The 9,585-nt window shown below is 40.9% G+C and overlaps 1 protein-coding gene across 1 annotated transcript; it reads left to right on the forward strand.

Annotated features, from left to right (window-relative positions):
- Positions 1-1,393: 1,393 nt before the first annotated feature.
- rangap1b (Ran GTPase activating protein 1b) lies at positions 1,394-9,398 on the forward strand. The gene is made up of 16 exons (XM_042508432.1): positions 1,394-1,464; positions 2,663-2,781; positions 2,881-3,008; positions 3,132-3,191; positions 3,275-3,454; positions 4,094-4,228; positions 4,381-4,539; positions 5,405-5,518; positions 5,619-5,718; positions 5,877-5,961; positions 6,097-6,262; positions 7,074-7,157; positions 7,290-7,392; positions 7,496-7,584; positions 7,792-7,913; positions 8,034-9,398. The coding sequence occupies exons 2-16, from the start codon at positions 2,670-2,672 to the stop codon at positions 8,116-8,118; spliced, it is 1,722 nt and encodes a 573-aa protein (XP_042364366.1). The 5' UTR covers positions 1,394-1,464; positions 2,663-2,669; the 3' UTR covers positions 8,119-9,398.
- Positions 9,399-9,585: the final 187 nt, after the last annotated feature.

Here is a 9,585-nt window from a genome sequence, read left to right on the forward strand (position 1 = left end):
TGTGCTGTATGTTGTGCATTTTCCATTGCTTCTTCTTTTCTTTTCTTTGAAAGAGAAATTTGAGAGAGATACAACATCACTAGAAAGGAGACACACTGGGGCCACAAAGAGATGCAAGGGAACTGCAAATAATCCCAAGATAACTATAAAAAGCAGCACAACCACCACAAAGAAACACAAAATGTCTACATAGAAACACAAAAACACCACAGAGATGTAAATTAACTGCAAGGAGACACAAAATAGCCGCAAATAGCAGCAAAACAACCATAAAGAGACACAAAATGTCTCCAGTGAACATACATAATGACCATTAAGAGATGCAAAGGAACTGCAAGGAGACCTCAGAGTCACAAAATGACTACATAGACTCAAAACAACAAAGACGTACACTACACCATGCTGTCCCAACAAAGTATTATAACAGACCAGAATATGCCATGACTGTCATCCAACTAACACAAGATGTAAACAATAAACAAAATCCTGATGGTTTTTCAGACTTGCCTCTTTTCAGGTGCAGGTCTCTCCTCCTCTGGAGGTTTCTGAGAGAGGGTGGCTGGTCTCTTGTTGGTCTCTCTGCTCCTCAGGTCCTCCCAGGGAACAGGGTCTCTCCTGGGCTCTGACTCCTCACACGGTTCATCCAGAGGTTGGAGGCCACCTTCTCTGCCCACCTGCAGGAGTGGCTCCTCACAGTCTCCATCCTGACAGGTGTAGGTCTGCTCTGTGAGTTCTGCTATGAAGAGGTCAGGGGTCAGGTCACCTGACTGGGGACAGTTGGGTCTCATTCACTTTCAACATTCAAAAGTCCTCCAGCAACATTTGCTGAGTAATAGCCGCGCCGAGTGGGGACACCAACTTGTACCAAAATCTGTCCTGTTTGTCATTAAAATCTATCCTTTCCTCTGGCCTATGCCCAGCACTCTGCGATGCTCCTCCTTATAAATTCACGCCGTGTTAAAGGAACATTTGTGCACATTTATTACACCAGTTCTTAGCAGTGCAACTGAAAAAAGTGTCAAGTGAACTCCATTAATCAAAATCAATAAAACTGATCAACCAATAAAAAAAATGCAGTTTTAAGAGTGAAAGTTCATTTTTGACATCAATAAATGATAAATAAATAATGACATTAAAAAACCATTTTTTTTAAATTGTCTATTATTTTTGTTTCTGTAAAGTTGTTTTTTTTTTAATTCGTGAAAGTGAATAAACTTTTATGAAATCTGCAATTTATTGCCTCCGCCGATATTCACGATCTTATCACTGAGAGTTTGGGTGGGTGGAGGTGGCAGCAGGTGGCGGTAGAACACCTGTAGATCAATGTTAACCAACGTAAATAACACCAACGAAGAAGAGAGTGGGGCGGCATGACGTCATATGATTTAGCAACCGGCGCGCTGCGCGGAAGAGCAGCGTGTTTAGTGTTCTCCACCATCGTTTCCTTGGAAATCCTACTTTGTGGTAAGTTTTTATTGTTTCAGCGAGAGGTGTATGATTATTTGATGACTGACAGATACGAAAACACACGATATAAAGTCCAGACTCACAATCATATCAGTTTTAGTTTACCTTTACCGGTTGTGGTGTCAACGGGTTATATGCATGTTGCGCACTTCTACTGTTAGCTAGCACCGGTGAGGCTAAATAACGTTAGCGACCTTATTGATATCTCTTGTACGGATGTTTGGGCTTAATCTGTTTGCTACCTATCTTTTACTACTACTGTTACTACTACTACTACTACTACTACTACTACTACTACCATTACGGCTGCTGCTATTAACCCTTCTACTTCTTTTACTATTGTTAATATTATTACTTACTTATTACTACTACTACTTTTTTTTTTTTTTTACCAATACTAGTAGTATAAGCGTAGCGTTATACTACTGCTACAACAATTACTATCTCTAGTATACCACTATTACTGCGTTTACTACTAGTCGTCTACTATTACTAGTAGTACTATTACTATTTCAACTACTGCTAACCTACTACTACTATCACTTCTACTAGTAACACTACTATTTCTACTACTTACGTTACTACTGCTACTTCCACTACCACTTTTACCAGTACAACTACTTCCACTGCAACTACAGCTGCTACTACTACTACTCACAGTGGTACTACTACTAGTGGTGCTAGTAACATCCTCTTTGCCTCGTGTTTTTATTTTTCCTGTTTCTTTTTTTTTTTTTTGACCAACTACTACTTCAGCATACTTTCAGCTACAGAAATCATTGAAATATCAAAACATTATGCTCTCTAGGGATGTTTCTGCTCCTGTTTAATATTTATGTCTAACTTTTCTCTTTTTTCTTCTTTAAACCTTTTTAGTTAATCTCAACTTCCTTTGCCACTATTACAGCTCAGCTTCCAGCTTTTCTAGTGATTTATTGTAGGTTTTAGCTTGTGCAGGTAAAGCAGTTCAGCTTCAAATTTAGCCAGATTTTCAGGTGTTTCAGGAAAGTTGTTTTATATTTCCTAATTGTCTGCCATGCTTATGAATTCCTTTCCGCATTCTCACATATTTTCCAAAGGAAATACACTTATACACACTGAACATCATTTTTTTCATTTAGATTAAAACAGCGTACTTTTGCTAATTAATGTGTTATTTTTCTCCCTAATGCCTGACTTCTGGATGTCTCTATAGAGTCATTATGGCCTCAGATGACATCGCTCAGCTGGCTGATGCTCTTTCAAAGACCCACGTCAGTGATGGAGAGTTAAGCTATAAAGGCCTGGGACTGAAGCTGGACAATGCGGAGTCAGGTCAGATGTGGAGCAGGGCAACAGAGAGGGTTTAGCCTTATTTCGACGCCGGTGGCTGCTTTCTCCTCAGATCTGACCTGATGTTCTCTGTGCTTTCAGTGAAGAAGCTGGTCCGTGAGATAGAGCAGTACCAGGGTCTGAGAGCTCTGCGTCTGGAGGGGAACACCATAGGAGTGGACGCAGCACAAGCCATTGCAAAGGCTCTGGAGAGCAAAGATCTGCTCCAGGTACTCAGCATTCATAGTGAACACACACAGACCAGATCACAGACTTTAAAATTTCCTTCTGCACATTGTTTTCGCAAAGAGTATGCTGTTTTCCCTCCGTTGAAAGCTCTTTGTGTCTTTCAGAGATGCTACTGGAGTGACATGTTCACCGGAAGGTTGCGCTCTGAAATCCCGACAGCCCTGGTGAGATTTTTTAGACACCGTTTATGCTATTTCAGGATTTGTTTCATGTTGCGTCACATGTTCACTTTCTGTGCAATCATCAGAGGTCTCTGGGCTGTGCACTGATGAGTGCAGGAGCGCGGCTGACCGAGCTGGACCTGAGCGATAATGCCTTCGGACCAGATGGTGTGAAGGGAATCGAGCAGCTGCTGAAGAGCCCGTCCTGCCACACCTTGAGGGAGCTGAAGCTTAACAACTGTGGCATGGGGATCGGAGGAGGAAAGGTAGTTTTGTTTACCCCAGACACACTCAATCATAGTCATTTTATCCTGTCGCCAGACCAGCTGGAACTGCATCTATCTTGCAGTGTATCTACTACAGAAGTGAGAAAACTGGCTTGATTTCTTTCAAAAACATGGAAAGAAGGCAATAAGCCAAAAAAAAGAGAGAGAAATTACCCCCAAATCAGCAAGAAATTAGTAAATGTACAAGAAATTTACCTGACTGAAAAATAGTTTCAAAGAATGAAGAAAAAAACAGGAAAGAAAGATATGACTTGGAAAAAAAGCTTAAAAATGTCTAACAATTCTGCACCATACTTTTAAATATGTAATTACGATAATTACAAATATAGGATTTTCTTTTTTTATATATACAGTATTTTTCCAAGCTTTTTTTAAAAAAAAATTCTTAAATGTACTAACTTTTTGCAGTTTGTGGAATATTTCTTACCAAGTTGCCCATTGCCTTTTGTCCCATGTTTTTTTTTTTTTTTTTTTTTTTTTAAAGAAATTGCACCAATTCACAGGTTTAAACGCTTCTGAAAGGCGTCTGAATGCGGCACAAGGAAAGTGATATCGATCCAGGTTTCAGAGTGTTCACACGTGTTTACAGGCGGTTACAGTGCTGTGTTGTTTGTGTAGATCCTGGCTGAAGCTCTGATGGAGTCCCACAGACAGTCATCAGCGCTCGGAGCTCCACTCAAACTGAGAGTATTCATCGCGGGGAGGAACCGCCTGGAAAATGAAGGAGCCAGAGCCCTGGCTAAGGCCTTTCAGGTGGAAAATAATCCCCCCCAAATTGATGATCATAGTCAATCATAACTGAGGCTACTGTACATTTAAAATAGGGCTTAAGGGATTATTTAAGTAAAATTACCAAACATGCCAGCCCCTTAAACCTCAAAGTCCTCTCTGTTTTTCCATATAAGCTGATGGGCAGCCTGGAAGAAGTCCACATGCCTCAGAACGGCATCAACTACGCAGGTGTGATGGCGTTAGCTTCAGCAATGAGACACAACCCGGAGCTCCGCGTCCTCAACTTCAACGACAACACTTTTACCAAGAAGGGGACGCTCGCCATGGCACAGGTGAGGCCTGTTTACACGTTCCTTTGTAAGTACAAAAGATCAGCAAACATGGACATCCCAGTCAAGTTTTTGCCTCAGATCCAAGTCATCTGATGACGAGGATATGCTGACACCAAATCCCAATCTGATACATGTATTTACCTGGATAATACAGCTGCACAATGCACACTTCAGATACTTAAAAGTTATTAAAATCCAGTGTATATGTTTGACTATTTAATAGTTCTGTAATGCAATATTAGAAAACATGTCTGCAACAGTTCCTTAAGGTTTTTTTAAATTGTATTTTTTACAAAAATAATAAAGGAAACTACTTTTATCTGGCTGTCAAAACAATTCCACTTTGTGCAACATTTGTTAAAAAAAAAAGTTAAACTAAAAATGCATCTTCACAAACTATATCCACATTCACTTCATTGTAATAAAAGCACAGAATGAGGTAAATAAACAGGATTGGTATTGGCAGATATTCAATATCAAAGTAGTGTTACAGCCAAACTTTGACATGCCCAGTCAAAATAAAAAAAAATCAGTCAAAATCCCACTTAACAAAGCATTATAGTATAACTAGTTCACTAACAATGAACAACAAAAATTTCAATTCCACTTGAGGAGGTGTAGCAGCTTAAGCTGAACATGAAAAATATCTACTTTTTGGAGTAAAAGCATTACAATAAAACCTAAATATCTGCAAATCATGCGCTCCGTTCATGATGGCGGACATGAACAACAGATCAGATGTGGCGCCCGCTCAAAGTAACCGATCCCAGTTAATTAGAAAACACAATGATCCGGACGGATCCTTCCTGATTCGATCGGGAAATCCCTGTATGTAATCTATTGTGTGCTTGGTTAACCCTTGCAGGCTCTGAGGCACCTCAGGAACATTGAGGTGATCAACTTTGGAGACTGTCTGGTCCGCTCTGAAGGCGCCATCGCCCTCGCCGCCGTCCTCAGAGAGGGGCTACCGGTCCTCAAGGTCAGTTTACAATCAGAGTTCGGCCTTTTTTTTTGTCCGTCTGTGTCTGCCTTGTCAGCGGTGGACAGTTACAAAGCTCTGCTGTGTTGTTCGTCTTCAGGAGCTCAATCTGTCGTTCGGCGAGATCACGGAGGCAGCGGCTCTGGTGGTGGCTCAGGCTATCACGGACAAACCTCACATGGAGAAAGTGGATCTGAACGGTAAGACCAACATTGAAAGTGGGCTCGCCGTCTCTGTAGGAGGAGCAGTAGCATGAGAGAGTCCGATGGCTGTGAAAATACTGGAAAAAATAAATAAATTGAATCAGAAAATGATGACACAACAGGTGAAAGATACTTTTGTATGTGACTCTGAACAGGTAACTGTCTGGGAGAGGAGGGCTGTGAGGCTCTGAGGGAAACTATGGAAAACATGAACAAAGGAGACATGCTGGCATCACTCAGGTAGTCCACGTGTCTGTGTGACGTTAAGTAATCCAACTTCAGCCAACGTCCAGCTCCCTCGGCACAAAAACAGGTATCTCTCATCAGCTTGTTAAATGAGCATTAAGCGAGTTTTCTTTCTTGATGTCACCGTAGTGATGATGAGGGAGAACCTGATGACGAGGATGAAGAAGATGGTGATGACCGTGAGGACAATGATGACGCCAGTGACGACTGTAATGACAGTGAAGAGGACGGCGAAATTGTGAAGGAAAATGGAATGACAAGAAAAGACAACAGTCCTGAAAAACCTCAGAGCCATGTAAGATGACACAAAACACATAATATTTATGTCAGTAACAATCATTTAGCTTCTCTGTTATGTGGCGGCTGATCTCTTCCTCTGCTCAGAGGGTCAGAAGTTTCCGGGCCTCATTGTTTTCACAATTTGTGGACATTTTTGGCTGCTGTTTTTTAGCTGCTAACTGCTATAACATGCTCCTTAATTCGTATTGTTGCTGTTACTACGTCCCGTGGCGGCTTGATGGCGAGACAGCTCTATCCCCTTATTCTGCGATTATAGCTTTTACACAGAACGATGAGGCCGATTAACAGCACAATATATTCTCACCTTGAACAGTTTAAAACAGATATTCACTCACAGTGCTGTCTTCTCTTCCATTGGCTGTGATTGAATGTTCTAATTTACGGGATTTGTTAGAGCATGTAAGAAAAGTATTTAATTTAAAAAAAAAACCAACTAATTTCTGACTTGAAAATGCACAAGAATAAGAAAAAAAAACATTTGTACATTTTTTTCTAGCACTTTATTGCCCTTTGGATATGTGATAATCTCAGAGGCTTTTGAAGAAGACTACTTTTTCATAAATGTTTTATGTAATTAATGAATTTTTTATTATTATGTTTACTACAGTCATTCTACTGGTCTCTGCTATTAATCAAGAAAAGTTATCATGTTATGGCCCTTTTTTTAATGAAAAATTAAACGTGTATGTCCTCAATGGTGCATATTCTATAAAGTTAGAAATCCCAGTATTGTGAGAACACTATCACACGGTGTTTGCTGTTTTTTAATGTTGTGGTTCTGATTATGACTTTGTGTCCCCCTTCAGCCAGAGATCATGTCTTTCCTCAGCTGTCCCTCTGCAGACAGGCTCCTTCAGCTGGGAGACATGAGGACAAACCTGCAGCAACAGGTGGGAATCTGAAATAAGTCCCAACAAGCTCGTTTTTTGCTCCAACAATCTGATGTATCTGTCCTATTTGATGTCTGTTGTGCTAGATTAAATGTACAAACAGATTGAATATCCTTTTTTTATTCTCACCAGGTGGATGCAACCGATCCACACAAAGCCGCTAATGTCCTTCTGAAAATCGCCTCTTTGTACAGCGAGGAACCAGAGACCAAGACTGCCGTCCTTGAAACTATTGGTGAGTAATCTACTACTTAGTGGTTCAGATGTTTCTGTTAATAGATCTCACCTCTTTTTTGTGAAGCCCCTGCAGTCTCATTAAAAGACACTGTTTTCCACAGACGCTGTGATGAAGAAGCTCCTCTCTGGCTCCGCCCTCCAGTCGCACTGCTTCCTCTCCACGCTGCTGGTCATGATGGGACTCCTGAAGGTACAGTGTGACCACGGCACCCCCCTCAACCCTGCGTTTCAAGAGAATATGACAGAATGAATATCTCCTTTTAGTAAAATCACATTAAAGGTCTACACGTTGCGACTTTAATCATCTTAAAATCATGAAGAAATCTACCATTTTTGTTTGTTTTGCTGTTTAAAATCCAGTTCATTTAGTTTTCTGCTTTAACGCTCTGCGTTTCAGGGAGAGGGGAAGGTGAAAAAGGTTCCGCTGGTCCCAGGTCAGCTGTTGTGTTTGGAGCACGCCGTCCAGCAGGAATACTTCCCCCAGCAGCACGCCGCGCTGCTTCACACCTTCGTTTCCAAGTAAGATCATTACATTTAACTCTCTGTGAAATGAATGCAGCTAAAAACAAAAAATGTAGCATTTTAATCTGATGATTGTCACTTTAAATTCTCACACCGTTTGTTTTTGTGACTGTTCAGGAACAGTGAAGCTCTGGAGTCGTGCAGCAGCGCCGGTGAGAGGCTGAGCTCCACTCTGGAGAAGAGGCGCCACGACCAACACTGATCTTGACGACTGACCACTGCCAGCACCGACACTGGGACACATACACACACTGTACTGACTGTAACAGGAAGCTTTACACTTGAACAAGGGACTCGAACAAACCACTTAATGCATCTCCACTTCTGATTTGTATATTTTATGAAGGCAAAAACTGTCCAGAATGTCTTAGTTTTTATTTTTCTACATATGCTTGTGACTTATATTTTTTATAGAAAAATTTAGAAATACACATCAGGTAACTTTGAGTTAATGTGTAAAGAATGATTGTAACCTGGAGTGGAGCGAACATTGGATAATATCAATCAGGCACTTTTTGCAACATTTTATTTAGTTATTCAGTACATAAGTTTAGAATTCACTGTTTAACAACAACAAAACATTGTGTCTATTTCAGACACGGCTGCTAAGGCCCAGACACACCAACATTAAAGAACAAGAGCCAACGGTTGCATGTCCTCATGTCGCCTGTGTCTCAGCCAAAAGCTTGCACATGAACACACCGCAAAGACTACAGCCGATGGCCAACCAGCACATACATTTTGCACCTGCATGAGAGGAAATATCTCTCCATATCAGCAGGAGGCAGTCACCTGTAATCGTCATTCAAAAAGGGAAAGAAGGGAGACTGTCTTTATGCTAGTTTGCCAGTTAGCACATTAACAACATAACCAAATTAACCGTCAGGAAACATTTCTGCTTAAGAGCTCAGTGGCTAAAGAAATACTGACTTACCTTAGAAAACAAGTCTGTTTCCACTGGACTTTAGTTTACTTTCCTCACTGATGTCTCTCTTCTCGTGCACTGATCTGAGCTGCCAATCAGAGAGATCTCATTCACCAAATGGCCCCGCCATCTCCAACAACAATTTAATATCCAAAAGTTGAGTATGAAAACAGAAAAGGGCCAATGGTGTGGGACACACCACAGCGACTACAGTGACAGATGCTCAAAGACGGCTGATTGTGGCCTTGGTGTGTCAGGGCCTTTACACAGCCACGGAAATGTCTCATTTTACAAATTATTTCCAGGTCTCGGTGACTGTGGAAAAAGCACAATAAATTTTGGCAAAGAATGGCAGATATTGTTACGGTGTTGTGATAGAACCCACAGCTACAGACCTGCTGACTATTTTAGACCTGTATCTATTTTACATGTTGATATTTGCTGCTGTTATTGAGTGCTGGAACAGAAACAGAAGGACAATTATTCATTTGAATCATTCTGAATAAAGACATTACAATCTATGAATCAAAATAAATACGTCAAAAATAAAAAACTTACTTTATTGTACTGCAGGGTTTCCCACATTTATTTATAGTGGCCATCCATGATCTGCTGCCACATATTGATTTTATATTTTTTGAGCTGGACCGTCCAATAGGAGCGTGTTGGAATATACACCGTTCGGTTTTTCGTTGCACCACACTGCCAAAATGCTAAGGATACTCTGGGCACAGATGGAGCAGC

The sequence above is a fragment of the Plectropomus leopardus genome, chromosome 19 (genome assembly GCF_008729295.1).
Source record: "Plectropomus leopardus isolate mb chromosome 19, YSFRI_Pleo_2.0, whole genome shotgun sequence".
Taxonomy (NCBI): Eukaryota; Metazoa; Chordata; class Actinopteri; order Perciformes; family Serranidae; genus Plectropomus; species Plectropomus leopardus.